General features: G+C 36.0%; 1 protein-coding gene across 1 annotated transcript in view; it reads left to right on the top strand.

Annotated features, from left to right (window-relative positions):
• COL24A1 (collagen type XXIV alpha 1 chain) overlaps window positions 1–18,233 on the top strand; it is a 122,456-nt gene that overhangs the window by 24,619 nt on the left and 79,604 nt on the right. Inside the window, exons 6-12 of the mRNA XM_066325158.1 lie at window positions 1,474–1,527; window positions 3,584–3,637; window positions 7,846–7,890; window positions 9,058–9,111; window positions 10,298–10,342; window positions 12,467–12,520; window positions 13,200–13,244. Of these exons, the coding sequence (XP_066181255.1) occupies window positions 1,474–1,527; window positions 3,584–3,637; window positions 7,846–7,890; window positions 9,058–9,111; window positions 10,298–10,342; window positions 12,467–12,520; window positions 13,200–13,244 (351 nt within the window). The remainder of the gene's footprint in view (window positions 1–1,473; window positions 1,528–3,583; window positions 3,638–7,845; window positions 7,891–9,057; window positions 9,112–10,297; window positions 10,343–12,466; window positions 12,521–13,199; window positions 13,245–18,233) is intronic.

Raw genomic sequence — 18,233 nt, 5'->3', positions numbered from 1 at the left:
GCTCAAATAACACCTTCAATCTTGTGTAACATAGGCTCTTTAAATAGATTTGACAGATTTGTGCAGTTGCAGAATGCCTTCAACTCATATTTAGTTTGAACAATTTGATAGATCTGTTAGGAAAACGGCAGCACCATGCTTGGCTAGTATGATTCCTAATTGCAGGAATCTGACATGTCATGACAGGCGCTAAAATCTGCTTGAGGACAGAAAAGAAATTTAATAAAGCTTTCAGTGCCAGCTGCTCTAAAACCAAGTGACTCTGGGTTTTGTGTGTGTTTTGTTTTATCTAGTTCAATAGGGATAGTTAAAGATTCATAATTAATTTAACTATATTTATGCTGGCTGTATAATAGAATACATTGCTCGGAAAATAATTAATTTTAACTAATTACTCCTAGGCTTTGTTTTATAATTTATTTTCTCCCTCTACTGGATGATAATTTTGATCGGTTCTGTAGCTCTGTCCATGACTTTAGGAACAGAAGGACTTGTACATATGTGTATGTACCTATATGTTTTTTTTAAAGTTAAATACAAAAATGCATATATTGCTAGTTGGTTAGTGATCTCTTTCATTTCTCTTAGATTGTAAGTTATCCTTTCAATACAGGTATATTCTGAAGTCGTTTTGTTTAAATAAAAATTAACCAGGTGCTCCTGAAGTTTTGGCTACAGTTGGCCACACTGAAACAAACATATTCTTGTTTAATATCAAAATGTGGCAAATGAGTTGCAAGAATTTTCTAGCAGTAAATGAAGGCAGAATTTTATACTGTCTTTAAGATACATGAATTTTTCTCTCCTGTGCTGAATGTCCTTTAAGCAGTTGCTTCTAAAATGTGGCAGAACGTTAATATCCTTGCAGCAAAGTGCCCAGCGCTGAGTGAGGGCCAGCAGTTCCAACCACAGCAAATCCTTCAGCATTTAATACCTGATAAAAAATTAGGAATATTTTTAAAATAATGTAAGGATATCCATGGGGTTTGGCTTTATTCTTGGCTCTTTGAAAAATCGACTAGTTAAGAAAATCTTAATTTTGTGGATTCTGGTATTGTGGGAAGGCTGAGCCTGGGGAAACCTGTACAAGGTTATGGTTCATTCAGTAACAGAGCCTGATAATCCTGCATGTCGCTGAAGGAACAGCTGGTGTCCTGAAGTGATGGAGACATGGGCAGAGAATTTGGCTGGAGCATCTGCTCTAATCCTGCTTGGATTTACCATAGATCTGCTTTTCAAAATTTTGTGACTTTACAAAATTTGGAAAATGTAAATCTCATTTCAGTGTGAACCTGCACTGTTTTATTTTTTCCTAGTTCTTTACTGAAAATTTATGCAAAAAATATCTACTATAGGAAGTACAGTTAGATTTTTTTTCTCCTCTTGCTGTAACAGTTGAGAATACTTGTTTTAGATTTTTTTATTGGAAATTCTCTCCCAATGATATTATTGAGCTTAATTTCTCTGCAACAGGGCCCTAAAGGAGACCCAGGATTCTCTCCAGGACGGGCAAAATGTGGAGAAAAGGTATTATTTTCTTAATTATAGAAATATTTTTTTTTGTCTGTTCCATTCTTCTGTGAAGTCTCGTTTAATGTTCAGACAATTTATAACAGCAAAATGCTTTGATTTAGTTTACCACCCGCTGTATTTCAGCGGTTGATTATGTTAGACTGACCACTGCAGACACAGGTGATTTAATGAATCCAAGGAAAATTTAAAAATATATTCAAAGTTGAAACTTAATTTATGTATTTGATTTAATTTATGAAAATAAAATGTAAAGACTTTTAGAACAATAAAATTGGATTAGGTTCACACTGATATAGCAAAGTACAGATTCCAGTTTTCCTTAGTACTTTGCATTATTCCAGAAAGCAGTGTAAAAGAGAATTTGGTCATGACAAGTGTACACATCACTACACATTGTATTATATTTAACCACTTTTAAAATGGACTCTCAATGCTAAATTTGTCCTTTCACTTCAGAGGCTTTTCCTGCTAAGGCCTCCTAAGCCTCTTTAGCCAAACCAGTTGTTGCCTTCTCTAGCCAAAGTATTTGAGTATAAATATTCAAATATTTCATTCTTCATAGAAATTGTAGACTTGAAAGCTTGTGATTGTTTCATTTTTAGATTGACACTAAAGTTTCATACATAGTAATGTGATAACACTTAACATGTAGTTGGATGTTTGCATTTTAATGCTGTATGTTTAAGAATATCTTGCATTTATGTTAAGCTTTAATATGAGCATTTACTAATAGATCAGTTGTGGAATATTTGTGGCAAGTAGGAAGCACTATTAGAGTTGAGGACTGCTGTCTATGAAAAACTTTAGCAAATAACTATGGTTTACTAGCTGCTGATGTGTACATTTTTTAGTGCATACATGCTGTCAAACCCTGAAATACATGTTGACAATGTTTAAGGGCTGCTGAGAAAAAGATTCAGAAATATCTGTTGATGCACTGATGAGAAATTGAAGTGCAGCTTCTATAGAAATAGCTTTATTTTAATCTAGCCAGCCTTTTGGCAATCAGATCATAGTGTGATGAGCTGTATATGGCTGCCTGAAACTCAAGCTGTGCTCTTTGGCATGAACTCAAGCAGCCACAGAACAGCCTAAAGTCCACCCTTATATTTGTATGGCTATCCCCAAACACATGTAGACTGCATTTATAAGCCAAAATTATGGGATTGATATACGTTTTTATAGTTCTCATCATTTTGTGTTTTTAATTTTTTGTCTCAAATCAAATTTGCTTACTCTAATTAATGGACTTAAATTTCCTTGGATGATACCTCACTTCCAGGATGCATTCCTTGACTTACTGGGTTTGAATTCCGGCACTTATCATAAAAGAGTGAATCTCTTCACTGTCAGTTCTGAGCAAGAAGAAAAACAGCTGAATAAACCTTCCCTACTTCCCTATCTGCAACAGCCATAAAAATTTGTCTTTTTTCCATCTCCTCAGCATTTGTGATGCTCTGATTCTTATTCCCATATACCGTCGTGTGGTTGTGAAGGTTAAAGAACCTTAAGAGTGCAGCAGTGTTCCCCCACAGCCTCTTTGTCCATATGCATCTCTCAAGTTGTCCTTCACACAGATGAGATTTATGCCGTGTCTTGCACAGCACACACCATAATGGTGTCCTGGCTCTTGGCTGAGGATTGTTGGCATAAAACTAAAACAAACAATTCACAGTAGTAGTTATATATGTTTATTAATTTGAGGTGAAACCACATGTGTCTGAGGAGAGGATTGCCTCAAGAACTGTGTGGCTTCTTCACTCCTGTTTATGTTGGCTAAAAGTAAGTGTTGTCAGGCTGTGAACTAAGTCTGTTCCAGCCCTGATTTGGCCACATTGCAGGAGAAGACATGTTGTACCCAATAGTTGCAATTGAGAAACTGTTGCCTTTTCAATTTTCTTCTTCTAAAAAAGTAATAAAAATCAAACCACATCAGCTAGTTCTCCATACCAAGTGTCCAAGCAGTTAGAGAAGATATTAGGTGCTACATGTTTATAAACCTGGGTTGTGTTCCAGTGAAACATTGATTCTGGATGTTTTTGTTGTGTAGGGTGATCCAGGACCCATGGGCTTTCCAGGCCCACCTGGGATCAAAGGCCAGAAGGTAAGATTCTGTTTCCATTTCCATGTAACTCATCCTGGCTCAAATCAGTGCCCAGCAGGTGGATGTCAGATGGTCAAGAGGAGATAGAAGAACTTCAGGCTTGCTGTTGGTATTGTGTCTACTGTGCAAAACCTGCCCTTATGACTAAATTAAGTGAGATAATCATAGCAGGATGTAAATCACAGCTCTTTAGATTGGTGTTCTCCAAAAGGCATGATGTGCCTCTCTTCAGAGAGAAGTACTGCTAGGGAAGGTAGGCTTACCTGTGAAATGAAACTAATTCAATTGTGTTTAATTCAGTGTAGTCATATGCTATAATACAACTTATAAAAGTTTTCTCATGTATTTTTCTCTGTTGTGTATTTTGTAGTATAGAAAAAGCTCTGTGGGATCGTGAGCTCAGTATTTCTGCATTTGAATTGTTTGTCTTTTTCCAAACCTGTGCCAGGAATTGCTAAAATATTGCTGGTAGAATAAGTTCCATTTTCAGTGTTACAGAATGCAGTATTTTTTTAATATGAGAAATTTCAGGAGCCATTTACTGCATTTAAGAAATATATCCAAATAATCACGGTCTCATGTATACAGGAAAGCATAAGGCAGAAATAGTTTTAGAAGGGAATATCAAGGATGATAATGGAGGAAATGAGACAACCTTAAGAAAATGAGCAAACTAGACTGAGTGAATATAGTTTATGTGGAAGGAGAAGTCACCTGACATAAAACAGGTAGGCTGCTCTGATTAATCAGATGGTGAGAAACTGGTGACAAAAATCAAGCAAGCAAGATCAGAAAAAACAGCTATTAAATGATATCTTTGCAGAATGTATTTGGTGTTGCAAGTATAATAGAAAAACATGGAGAGCAGATATCACAGCAGAATTTTGAAGTAGTATGTAACACGGAAGGTGGCTTCAAAAGGGTGGAATTAATTGTTACAAAGGTTCGCTCTGGGGTATATTTGCCTTTAATCTTTAATGTAAGGAAAAGAAGAAATATTTATTAATGCTTACCTGCTATTGAATCTAAAGAAAAATGACATTGCTACAAAATAGTAGTCAGTAGTTTTGTAGGGTGGCTTCATTTAACATTGTCTTGATCTCAAAATGTATGACAATTTTTTTTTTTTTTTTACTATATAGTCATTAATTTCTGGAATTGACCAAAACAAGTAAAAATGTGACCAGAAAAGGAAGTTCTCATTAGCACCATAAAAGTCGTGGAAATTTATTTTCCTAAACACATGGACCATTGTTGACTGAACTGAGAGAATGTATAGCTGTGACAAGAATTTGCATTGCCTCTGTTGAGAGTTAACCTACAAGCCTCAACAGTGATAGGTTTTGTCACTGTTGATCACAGGCAGCCTTAAGATTCTGCAATTACCATGTTTTTATTTAATCAGGTTTATAGGTTTGCTTTGAAAACAAACTATTTTATGTTTAAAGCTTTTTAGATGGGAAGCAGCTGTCACTTGTTCTGGATTGAGACTGACAGTTGGCGGCAAGGAAATGAAAATCTTATGGGCATCATACTTTCTTCCTACCACAAGAATTCACTCCTTGTCTGATGGTTAGATCTGTGAGAATCATGCTCACTTGATCACTAGAATTTTACTCTGTTTCCCTGTTGTCCACACTGGACACTAACTAGAACTGTGCTGGTTCCACATTGGAATCACTGCAGCACTATGGGGTTACAGGTGCTTGAAATGACATTGGAAAGAGTTTTACAAGACTGACTAGAATTTTTTGCTCTCGTTTATTCCCTATCTAATATATGTGTGCAGTAAATCATGAGAACTTAGGTCTATAAAATCCTGATAAAATTTGCATAACGAAGTAGAGCATAGTAAGAAATGTGGAAGGAAAAATCCATGTTTGTCTTACTTTGACATCATGTGAGGGTAAGGCTGATAAGCAAATTTCAAAAGCAGCTATACCTATGGTTAGTATCAGCATTATGCGTTTCATGCCACTGAGTGCAGTTTAATGCTACTGAGTGTCTCCCAGTGCTCTCACAGAATCCAATTTTCCTGAGCAGAAGGAATACTCCAGTCCTGTGAGAGAAAAGTAGTATTTCCATTCCTTGGGATATTTGGGCTGAGTTGCTAGGTGAAATCTGTAGTTGTGGAATAATATCCGCAAACAAGATAGAGTGGAAACTATTACGGGAAATAAAACAAAGCCATTCTATGATGAAACGTTTTTTCAAAACTGGAAGCAGTATGGTGACCACAGGTGGAGATAAGTAAGCACTGGGAGGACTCATGACAGCACATGGGAGTCCATTTACTTGCTGCAGTTACTTTCTCTCTGTAGCTGATGGTTTGTAGCCATTAGTCATTACACTTACCTACTGATTTTTACAGGTTATGGGAACTCTTGGCACTCTAGTGTAGCTGCCAGTGGTGCTAGATTTTAATACAAATACCTAGAAATTCTGGTAAGCAGAATGGCCAGCAGTAAAATGGAAAGACTCAGCTAACTAGTCCTGCTGTCATACACAGACTTACTCAGTCTGGGTCTCACTGTGCTGACATGGTAGAAATCAGACACTTAAACTGCTACGTTTTAGTTGGCAGTAAATATTTTTTCTCTCACGCAGACTCATATTCTTCTTACAACTGCTGGTCTTTGAAATGTGCTCGACGTTTGTAATTGGAAGCTTCAAACCATATGTTCCACACGAGCTTTAAATCAGACGAATGAATCTCATTAGAATTTGGAATGGTATTAATTTAAGCAGAAATCAGTCCTCATCTTACATTTTTGTGTGCCTTCTTTTGAGTCTGTCCATACAGGTGTTAATCAGCTAAAATTACCCCACTTTTGAAAAATTGTGGTAAACTATTCTTTGAGCATTTCTGTGTATAGCTTTCCTTCTTTCTAGTACAAAACAAAGAAACTACTGACGGGTCTCTTCTAGGTATACCTACTTCAATTGATTATTTAAGTATAGAGAGGAGATAAAATTCTGTAATGGATAAAACTCATGAGATAAAGGATTGGCTGGGACTGTATAAAACTTTAGTTTCCTGTGGCATACTTAAAAGCTAAAGGGAAGTTGCTGGTTTATGCCAAAATTGTCACCAAGCAAAAATAATTTTATCTTTTAATTTTGTATATAGTAATAAAATTAATTTCATGCAGCAATACTGTTGTGATCACATAGAACCTTATCCAAACCTTTGGAATGTTGCAGAATTTCTTTTTATTTCAGTGAGTCTCATTCTCTACTGATTGATGAGTATCATCATGCTGCAAGGCAGACAGATGTTTAACATCAGCCAAGACACTCCTGCTGCTCAGTCAATGTCTTTCAGTCCAAGTTTATGATAGATTTCTATCCAGAATAACGATTGCTTTGGTCTTTCATCTTTCAAACTGTGGCTTTTGGACTTGTGTATTCCCAGTATCTCTTGCAGAGGATGTGGAGACCAGACACTTGGCTTCTGCATCAGTCATGCAACAGTCAGGCCACCCTTTTAGGCCAGCTGGTCTGGGTATGTTTAGTCCGGTGTAAAGATGTTCAAGAAGGTGGTTCCTCTCTCAAGTGTACTGATGGAGAAGGTAGACTCCAGCTCTATTTAATTCTTTTTTTCTTTAAGAGTTAAGATATGCTTGAATTGGTCAATGCACAGGGAGTGAAGTTCAAGGGTTTAATCTCTTTCTGTGGTTCCAGCACCACGAAGAAGATTTCTGGGATGAAGCTGGAATGAGGCTGTTCTCTGTACCTATATAAATTCCATAGTATATGAGCCAAAATTTGTTCTATATTAACTTTAAATAGAGATGTTTTGTGTCCTGGAAGGTCAATTTTTCCTAAGTGTGTCCTAGAACGGTCTGGGATGACCCTCTACAGCTCTCCTCTGAACTACCATTTTTAGAAAGGGCATTGTGTAAAGGATTTGGAACGGGGAAATGCACAGTACAGAATCTATGACAGCATCCAATGTATTCATTTGTTTAAAAGAGTACAAGTCTGAAATTGCCTTTAAGCATACTGATGTCTTGAATTGTCTAAACTGCCAAGTTTTCTCACTTTTCTCTAGCTCAGTTTTCATAGGAGCTGCTGAATGTAAACAATACTAATTCTGCAGGCTAACAAGCTTGGATTTCTTTCTTCAATAGAGAATAGAGTAGAAAAAGAAGGTCTATTTTGTTTGTTTAATTGTATTTATCACAGATCTCTTTCTCCATATGCAGGGTCTTAAGGGTTACCCAGGACTGCAAGGGCCACAGGGTGGGCAGGTAAGGGATGTAAGCACTGCACTGCCCCCGGCAGATGAACATCCTGCTTTGGATAAGAGAATGTATAATCCGTAATAAGTGTTCAATATAAGCAAACTGTGTAAACTGCTTAAGGAGATATTGGACAGGTTTTGAGCAAGAATTCAGATTGTGTGGAGATTAGTGTGGTAAAAAAGTAGTCTAAAGGAAATGGAAAAGACCAGCTTGTTTGTCAACTACCACACCATCTTGGGAGGCTGTTGATGTAAATTTATAAGAGGCACATTTTTTATAAGAGGCACATTTCAAATCTCTACTGATTTAATGCATTTTACATCTCCTAGCATGTAGAAATTGAAGTAGTTATTCAGCAATTTTTAAAACTTCCACGTCACGTCAGGAAGAAATCTGAATGTAATTTCAAAGATATCCAATTGATAATGTCTCTTGTTAGCCTTTATGAGGCTCCTAACAGTGGAGTAGATGGAAGGAGTCTCCTTTTGCATCACACTGAAAAGGAAATGGTGATAACTGATGGTAAACACCTGAAAGGAGATGAAAACTCAAGGTCATAATTCATGACTGTTCTGGGTTTTATGGCCAAACCTTAACTGAATGAGTGGCAATCTTAATTAGTCTCACAGGAAGTTTTCTGTGGTGACTGTAATCCATCAGTAAGGTAGACAACTAGTGGAAAAAAATTTGATTCTTAACAGAAGAAGAAGATGGAGAGAACTGTATACACTGATGATTTATCCAGTGCTATATTCACCTGATTCTGGAATAAAAAAAAAAAAATTTGCTTTTAAGAACATAAGGATTCTTAAATGGAAAGTTTAATGTTTTTGTTTCAAATACACCTAACACCTGTGCAGTTACCTCATTTTAGGGACCTGCTTCCTATAGCTCTCCTGAGTTATTTTTGAATTATGGACATAAGGCATGCACTATTGTATTTCACAAAATCTTAGATCCTCTTTGAAGGATATGTGACTGAAACTGGCAGAGTTACTTATGTATGATGAGTCAGTTTTTGGGTGTTCTGTGTAGCTTACTTGAAGAGTAATTTTTCCATGTGTTAAGCTGTGTCATACTAGTAGATGTTAAAAGAAATAATAAAACAAACTCCAAACCATGACATTAAACATGTTTTTTGTTTACTTTTTTTCTTTATCTTATTCCACTTAGGGAATTCCAGGAATGGCTGGCAGTGTGGGGGCAGTTGGTTACCCTGGCAGGCAGGTGCAGTAACTATGCAAATGTCTTTGCATCTTATTTTTTTTTTTCTCATTTATTCTTTTCTGAAGTACCATGTCTAACTCTTCTGAAACTACTAATTGTGAAAATGTATTTTTTTTACATTCTGTCATTTTTCTTTAAAACAAACCTCTTTCTCTGGTAGTGGCCTGGAGAGAATGTTGAGTCTCATGGCCTTTACGCTTTGATGTGTTAGATGCAGTAATGTCATTCCTTTCTGGAATATATAAATGGCATTACCAAAGTACTGAATGTCTGAATACTTTACACTTCCTTTCATAAACCTCATGTGATTCTGTGTGGTTTATCTTCTTTGTATTTCAAATCCAGAAGCATTAGGAAACTGCCTGTTCCTCCTGATTTTTCACCAATGTGTTTATTTCACTGTTGAAACTATTTCCTCAGTATTTTAAAGAAGGGGAGCTTTAAAGTTTAGTGGGTTTTTTTCCCATTGGGATATTTTAGGAGAATCAATAAAGCCAGAAAGCAGTTTTCTTTAAACACAAGTACTTATGTAAATATTGCTTTACGTATAAAGTGACAGGTACCTCAGTGCAGTAATGCAAATAAGATATAAAGTAGAAATACTCAGCATTTTCCTCATGTAAAGCTATATGAGCCAAATTGAAAACAATTGACTTTGTGTTTTTGTGTCTGCATAAAGGGTGAATTTGACCAATACTTGAGTGTTTTGTTGGATTAAGTTTGTAATGGCTATATATTTTAAAGTTCCATTACAATATTTTATAGAGTGATGGATGATACCGTTTTTTGTTTTGAATCGAGTATAATGTTTAGAGCATTTGGACCCCATATGCAATTCTGACATTAGCTTGAACATAATTGAAATGTGTCCAAATACAAAAGCTCATAAAAAATACTGTGAAATTATGTCACTGTAATGCCTGATCAGTGTGCCTGGAAAAAAAATTTTCTCCCAGAAGAAATAATTTTAACGTAATGGAAGTTTCAGTCATGATTTCTGTTTTAGTCACACATTAGTGGGAGACCTTTCTGAACATGGTCCCAGGGGACTACTTGGTGACACCTTCTTCAATCTTAAAAAATTCAAGAACATGTTGCCAGTTTACAGTTAATATGTGCTGTTACAGTTCTTTTACATAGAGTGTATCTGATTAGAATTAATTACATATCCTGTCTCTTGTAACAGGGCCTAGCTGGACCAGAAGGTAACCCAGGTCCTAAAGGAGTAAGAGTAAGTAAGCATCTTAAGCATTTTGTTTTGCATACAGTAGGCAGGAAAGGACGTGAGGAATTTAATTCACCTGTGCCAGTTGTGTGTCTGCAGAACCACTCTGCCTTTATAGAACGTACAAATGAGAAAACACAGAGTTTCTTTCAAAATTTGTGCAAGAGTTGATTTTTTTCCCCTGGGAGCAGCATAGAGCAGTTTTCCATTGTTGCCCATGTGCTCACTTTGCATGCAGGAGAGAGGAGGCAATGTTCATGAGGGCTGAGTGGATGTTTCAGGCCTGAAGCATTATTTCCCTGATGGAGGTTGTCCAGAAGGGAGACATATCTGACATTTGCAATCTGTAACGGCTACAGAAGTAGATAAAGAGAAACAATCTTGTCACATAAAAATCACAAAAGGGATCTTGAGATTTTACAATGATTCAATCAGTTATGTGTATCACAGGCACTGAAGGTTCTTAATGCTCTGCACATTCGAGGTTTGGTTTTGGTTATTCTTGGAAGCCAAATTGTTTTTTATTCCTGGCTGGTTTGAGGGTTTTGTGTGTGTGTGTTTTATGGTGCTCTTTCTCTGTTTCTTGGTGGTTTGGGTTTTTTTGAAGGTTGTGGGTTTATTTGTTTTCGGTTTGGTTGGATTTTTTGGGGTGGGTGCTGTGTAATTCTGGTTTCTTTAAATAGACAGATGAGCATGCCTACACATGCTTGTGCATGGATAAGTATTTCTTCAGACTGAATCTCACCATCAAGGAGTAGGCACAAGTTTCCAGAATCTTGTATGTTGCTGGTTACACCTAGAATTTGAAGGAGGCTTTTGCTGGGTGTTTCACCTCGTGCACAGGTTGTTCAGCAATGTATTGTGTTCTCCAGTATCTATTAATATAATCTTATTGTGTTGCAGAGTTGCTTCTGTCTTGTTTTTTAGTGTAGTTACTAGAAGCCTTTACCTGCAGTAGTTTCTTAAACCACATCTGGAGGGTTTGGAATTTTTTTATGTCAGTTTTCATTACAGTGATGGGAAAAATTAGTTTGGCAGGATCAAGTGCCAACAGATATTGCACTCTCAAGGACTGTTTCTTTTATGTTTCTTCAGTTTATTTTTGTTCAGATTCTCATCTGCATTTTGACTTGTTCTCTCTTCAATGAACAAGACATAAGTGATCCCAGTCACTTTCCTAAAAGTTACTGCTTCTGTTTACACAAAGCTGAAAATGGCCAATGTGTGAGTAATTTTAGGGCAAAACACCTTAAGGTTAAATTTTGTGTATGAATTCTAAAAGTAATTTCCAGTAAAAAATATGACACAGCCCTCTTGACCCATATTGCTATGCCATGGACATATATAGCAATATGATATGAAGTATTTGTAGAGCTTAGGTTTAAATTATTCCTTTAATCAAACTGTGCTCTGCTTCTCAGACATTTTAAATAACTGTAGAATGTAGATGTGCCTTTGTTTTCTTTACTCTTGTTAGGTCTGGACAGTGTAGGCACCATTTTTCATAATTAAAAAAAAAAAATCAACCCTCAAGAAATTAAATAATTGCAACTGGAGATATATGAAAGCAAAGAATTCTATTTTAGTAACTAATTTAATATTTTTATCCCAATCTCAGTTTGAATCTGGTAGTGTCGAATCCATTTTTCATACAACTGAGGAATGGTGGGAGAGAAAGGCATTGTGACTGAACTACAAGAAAAAAATTCAGCTTATACTAAGATAAATGCTTTTCTTGTAAGAGCTCTTACATATAGCAATGATCACACAGTGTTATTAAAGATGAGAGAATTTCTTTTCTGCTGGAGTTCATGAATAAGGTTACCTTAAGAAAAAAGTTGTTGATGTCATCTATTCTGATAAATAACACATCTGATGCAAACTTTTCTTATTAGAAGTACTTCTAATATTAACTTAATACTTCTTCATTAACTGATGCTGTACACTTCTAATGGGATTTTTTTTTTTTTTTGCTATTGGTTGGAGAGTAAATCCTAGTCACATTTAAATTTCTAGAGCTTCAGTGGTAGTTTCAAATGAGCCTGAATTTAATCTGTGTTATGAACCCATAGCTGGCCCATACTAAGGGACAAGCAGCCTTGAAATCAAGCATTTTTCTTATGGTTTTAGGGTTTCATTGGACCTCCAGGTGTGGCAGGACAACCAGGACCTGAAGGAGAAAGGGTAGGCCTAATGGAACATGAATGAAATGTTGATGTTTGTGTGTTACAATGGGGGGAAATGTACAAGGTTTAATGATTAGGTTTTTTTTTTTTGTTTTTTGGGTTTTTTTTTGGCTAAAAGCAAAGTCGAAGAAAATAAGATGAATAGGTCATACCCAGTCAGCCTAATCAATGAAATGTCCGGCTGCTAAAGTAAAATGTGGAGCAGCTGTAAAGTATTATTTTACTTTAATCTACAGCTGCAAGGATTAGGGTTATTTTTTTTTCTTCAGCAAAGCATGAATGAATATTTTTTCATTCAAGCAATTAATTTTTGTCAATGATTTATATTTGTCTCTTGTTGGATGAACTTTGCAGTAGAACCACTTGGAAGTGTTAATCTCTCTCACTCAGTGCTTGAGCTTTTTCTTATTGCACTTGAGCAAAGAGGCTGTCTGGACATGTAGTGTGATGGAAGCAGGACAAGGCCCTTTTTCACAGTTGTTCTGATATTGCCACAGTAAAGACAAGCAAAGTTTGTGTTTCTGCTCTAGGACATTGTCTCTATGATACTTTGCTCAAATACTTTTTTTTTTTAGTCGTGCTTCTCACACTGTGTTTTTCCAATCAAATGTAGGTTTAATTACTTTAAGTATTGAAGAAAAGAAAATCTACTTAATGATGGGTTATTTCTTTTTCAGGGTATCCCAGGCCTCCATGGAAAAAGAGGTCCTAAAGGGAGACAGGTAAAGCTTTTAATACTTGTTGCAATTCCTACTGCCAATGTAAATCCACCTGGAATTAAGTCTGTAGCTCTAATCAGTGAAAAATGTTAGTTTTATTTTTGTCACAGATGACTTTCTATTGCTTTCAATCAGTACTTTTCAGAACTGCAGATTCTGTGCAGGTTATAAGTATTAGATGTTTTGATGTGTGGAAGAATTATCACTGTGAGCCTTGTAGCAGATTACTGGTGTCAGCTATGAGGAGGGTTAGAAGGTGACAGAAACACACAAATGTGTTCTGTAAAATTGGTGTTAGCACAAGCTGCAGGTGTGATGCAAGCTTTATAAGTCTGGTGTTGGTTTGGATGAAAATCAGCTTCTTCTGATGTCTGATATTTCTGGACTGTAGCAAATTAAAGCTGTCCTCTACTTAACATATATTTCTACAGCTGAGAATAAACACAAATCTGCCAAGTATACATTGTCAAGGTTTACATATTTCCTTCAATGGTTTGTCTTCAATGCCAAGTGTTTTGTTTTCTGTTGCAACCATATTATTTTAGGTCTTTGAAACTATCTGGGAGTTTCCTGTTTTAACTTTCTTGTGGTTTGAGATTGTGAAAACACCATAGGGTTCTCCAGCTGTGCAGTCAGGGTGCTCAGAAGTTAGTTAATTTTCATCTACCATGTTGAAAATATTTGTCCAGCAGTAGTATGATTATCATTATTTGGCCCTTGAGGTATGCTACAAGAGGATTCTGTTTAATTGTGTGTTGTTGTCTGTGTGATCTAACACCAGCCAAAAAAAGTCACCAGATTTACAAGAATTGCTTTGATATAAAGAAAGGCAAAGCAAATTACATTAAGCCTGTAGAATGCTCTTTCTCAAGCTGCCATGAGACCATATTGTAGTTTGCATATAATTTGGATGAAATGCTACTTTTTGCATCTGAGTGTTGCACAAGAAGGGCTCTGTGCCATCAAGCCCTTGCAGAAGCTGACAGTGTGTTGTGCTGGTGAGTCACATGCAGCATTTAAAAAGGAGGAGAACCTGCATGGGAATCAAAAGCTTGTGTTCAGTGTGGAATAGGAAGTGGAGGTGACAGCAGAGTACACTGAAACATGTTTTGCCTTCTACTGTCAGTGTCGGTGGCAGGTTTCACTGAGGCTTCTGCCTGCCAGTGTAGTGGTTCATGTAGTATTTTTCCCAATCCATAGCAGTCGATTGGTGCGGTGTGTGCTGTGGTAAGCAGTTATTTTCAATTTACAGTAAGAGCAGAGCTTCTGTAAGTGCCAGCCTCTGTTCTGTAAGGACTTTTATTTGTATAAATCTGTTCAGGGAGGATTCACATAGGTGACAGAGCACCAAAAGCATCTCTGCAAAATGTCTGTGATTACCTTCATTCGGTACCGATTTCTTTGTAATGCTGTAATTTCCTCAGTCCCAAGGTTCATTCCAGTTCCTATCTATGATATATAAAGTACTTCTTTGACTAAAGGCTACCAGTGTGGAGGCCAGCCAGGAGAGCAATCACATGGGAACCTGGCTTGAAGTACTTTGCTGGATCACAAGCATAGAGAAGATGTGTTATTTTAACCCCCAAAACAATGATAGCTGTAATGACAAAGTTTTTTGGCATAGTGCCCTGGAGTTAACAATGCTTTGGGTCAGGGCATTGTCACTAAAAGAAATTTGGCATGGGAATTCTATGGTGCCTGAAGTCAGGGTCTTCACCTTTTGTTCTAGGGTGCAACTTTTTTTTTTTTTTTTTTTTTTTTTTTTTTTTTTTTTTTTTTTTTTTTTTTTTTTTTGACAAAATTGTCCCTGATAATACTTGAGAAAATAAAAACCCTGTCTGACTGGCAGTTCAGAGAAATCAGATCACAAGTATAAAATCATTTTTGGAAAGTAGTTTATAAGTATAGAAGAATGGATCATATGAATGATTGTAAACATTTATAATTGACAAAATGCTGCTACTTAGTAGGTTTATTGAACAGTTGTTCATATTTGATAACATTTCTGCATATGGAAATGGAACCAAAATATTCAATTGCCTGAATGCTATAGAGGTGAGGATTTGTTTGAATTTTATATTTGTTTTGCATACAATATCATTTTAAGAAAATATTTCATGGTAGAAGATAATGTGTTCAATTTCTTTCTGTTGTAGCATTGTAATATGAAATTTGGCTATTTCTGCCGTATTTTAATCCATTTTCATTCTTATTAGCATGATGCATTTTACTTTAATTTGGGGGAGAGATTTTTACATAGTTTTCTTCTATTGTGTATTAGTTAGCTGTCAACATGTCAGAACAGACCTTGTAAATTTTACCAAGAATTTAGTAATCAAGTCCATTGTAACTATGAAAACAGTTCAGGTTTCTGTGTTATATTAAAGTTATGAATAATCATGCTTTGTATGCTTATAATAATGTTAAATTATATATTGATTTAATAAAACAGTTGTTGCACAGTAGTTTTACTATATGGCTTCCAGCTTATACTTTTGTGACTGTTCATTTTGGTTTCATTTTTGTACTTACTAAGATTAGACTTTTCAGTATCAGTTCAAAGACACATGCTATTGAGAATGTGATTATAAAGACTGTGGGGTGATCTGTCACTTTTATACTGGGATTGGGCTGTATCATTTGTGATTTTATGTGGTTGGTAAGACTGTCCTCATTGCATCCTTCATTTCCCCACTGAGGCCTCACTTGTGAGTTTCAAAAGAATATGCACGGTATTATGACAATTGTGCCTCTTCCAACACCTACCAATAGTAGGCAGTACAACCAAAATACGCTTTTTAGGAATGGGTCATAAATAAATCTTTGGCTTCATCCTCTTATGTGATAGCTTTTAACAGCATAGTCACTGTATAATATGTATGTTTGCATATGTAAAAGTTTACACTACATTTTCAGAGCTGGGAAAAAAAAATTACCAGTAGTGTACAATGTTGAGAATCAATTAAATCTGCTTTATTGATATTGCCTAAGAACCTCTACTTTTTAAATACTAAGTGTCAAAAGATGAAGACCTGTATTCTCAAATTTTACAGTTATGGCTACAAATTCTTCTTTGTTCTGTGATCAGGTGCTGAACAAAAAATTCATGGTTTTGAGAGGAATTCCTGTGTTTAGCTTTTCCTGCATTAACAAAAGAAAGCCAAAAAATCTCCACCTAAAATCAACCCAAATGATTCTACAGAAGACTGTTTCAGATTATTTCTCATTATCATACATGATGATGAGAATTAATAGCTATTCAGTTGTTTCAACATATTTTGACAGCATGCATGCATGTAAATATGTAAAAAAAAGTTGCCTTCATTTTTATAAAAGCTTGGCTTCTTACTAAAGCCAAGTATGGCTTAAGCAGTACTTAAACTACTTTGATTTATGATATGATTTTTCCATCTCCTTGACACAGTTTTAGATTATCTTCCTGGCTCCTGTTGGAATACTATTGTATGATGATGTATATTCCCCATTCCATTAAGGAAAGACACTGCTGCAGCAAGTCCTGAGCTGGACAGCTGTGTGGATGCCCTCCAAACAAAGCAGCTTAAAAAGGCCAAATGAATTGTACCTTTGACCTGCTGCAGGTTTGAACATGGTTTTACAGAGGTGAAAGGTTAATGCCTCAAAGTACTGTTCCTGACAGACATGGAGAGGTAAAAAGATATTGAAATACTGAAAAGACAAAGAAGAGCAGTTCACATAAAAATTATTCTAAGGATGGATTTGCTCCTTTTCCCATGGAGATGGATTAGAAATGCTCAGAGTTTTTGTGGCTGATTTCTTGAGGTCAGTGCATCTCTCCATTATCTCAGTACTCTAATAACACTGTGTGACATTTTTCAATTCCAAGGAAAGTTTCTTTGCTTTGAGTGCCATAGCTTGGACTTTTCCAGGTAGAATCCCTTTCCAGCTTAGTATTTTGCAAATTTTCTGATAAACTCTTACATAGATCTTACACTGTGGTTAAAAAATTATTTTGACTTCTCAGTAGATCTGCACTACCTCCCTTCTCCTGATTTCATACAGTGAATACCTAGCAATCATGAAAATATTTCATGGTGCTGCTTCAAACTAGTTTCTAGTTAGCTACATGTGGCTTTTCCAGTAAAACAGTGAGATCTGCCTAGCAATACTAAACTGATAAAAATTAATCTTAAACTCCCTCATACCACCCTCCCACCTCCACCCCCCTCCAAAAAAAACCCAAGCAAAAAATCAAATCACTTTTCCCCAGCAACTTATGTGCTTCTGCAGTGGGCAACATCTGAAAGAAGTAAAGCAATTTTCAAAACCCTAACAGGAAAGAAGATTAGAGCCAGTAAAGTGGTGGAATTCCATTCCGTTTTCTTTCTGAAGCAGAAATGGAAATTCCTGTTTTAAGCTTCGATGCTTGACTTGGCAAATCAGATTTCTTTCCTGTTCTGATAATCTACTCTCTGAAGGTCAAAACTCATAAAATAAATGAGGCTTTACTATGTCTTGAGTTATTGTTTTAGTGTCTAGATGCAGACTAAGGCAAGTGTTCACATTGGTTAGAAATAGGAATGGTTTGATTTCTAATGAATATGAGATCTCATACTGAGATGCCAACCATTAATATTTGGGGATGAGTTAAGGAAAGAAGGACAGATGTTTTAGTGAATGTTGAAGCTAACAGGAAAAAAATTGAGTTAAAAAAACGAAATAGGAAAATAGGCTCCAAGAAAACAATTCAAGTAATGCTTGTTTAATATTGCTCTTAAAGTAATACAGTTATCTGCTTTTTCCATATATTTCCATTGTGTATAGTTGTATCATTTTGGGTTTATGGCTTTAGGACAAAAACAAATATCACTATTCTGTTCATTTGAACTGAAACTTCTTCTGCTTTTCTTCCCCATTCCTCCATCACACTCCCTGAATCTATCTATGATGTCTTAATTCCCCAAACCTATAGAGATTCAGTGTTCAGAGCACCTTTTATGTCTTGAATAATGA

The sequence above is a fragment of the Sylvia atricapilla genome, chromosome 9, assembly GCF_009819655.1.
Source record: "Sylvia atricapilla isolate bSylAtr1 chromosome 9, bSylAtr1.pri, whole genome shotgun sequence".
Classification (NCBI taxonomy): Eukaryota; Metazoa; Chordata; class Aves; order Passeriformes; family Sylviidae; genus Sylvia; species Sylvia atricapilla.
Note: the sequence above shows the minus strand (reverse complement) of the source record. Positions and strands in the feature narration are given on the sequence as shown.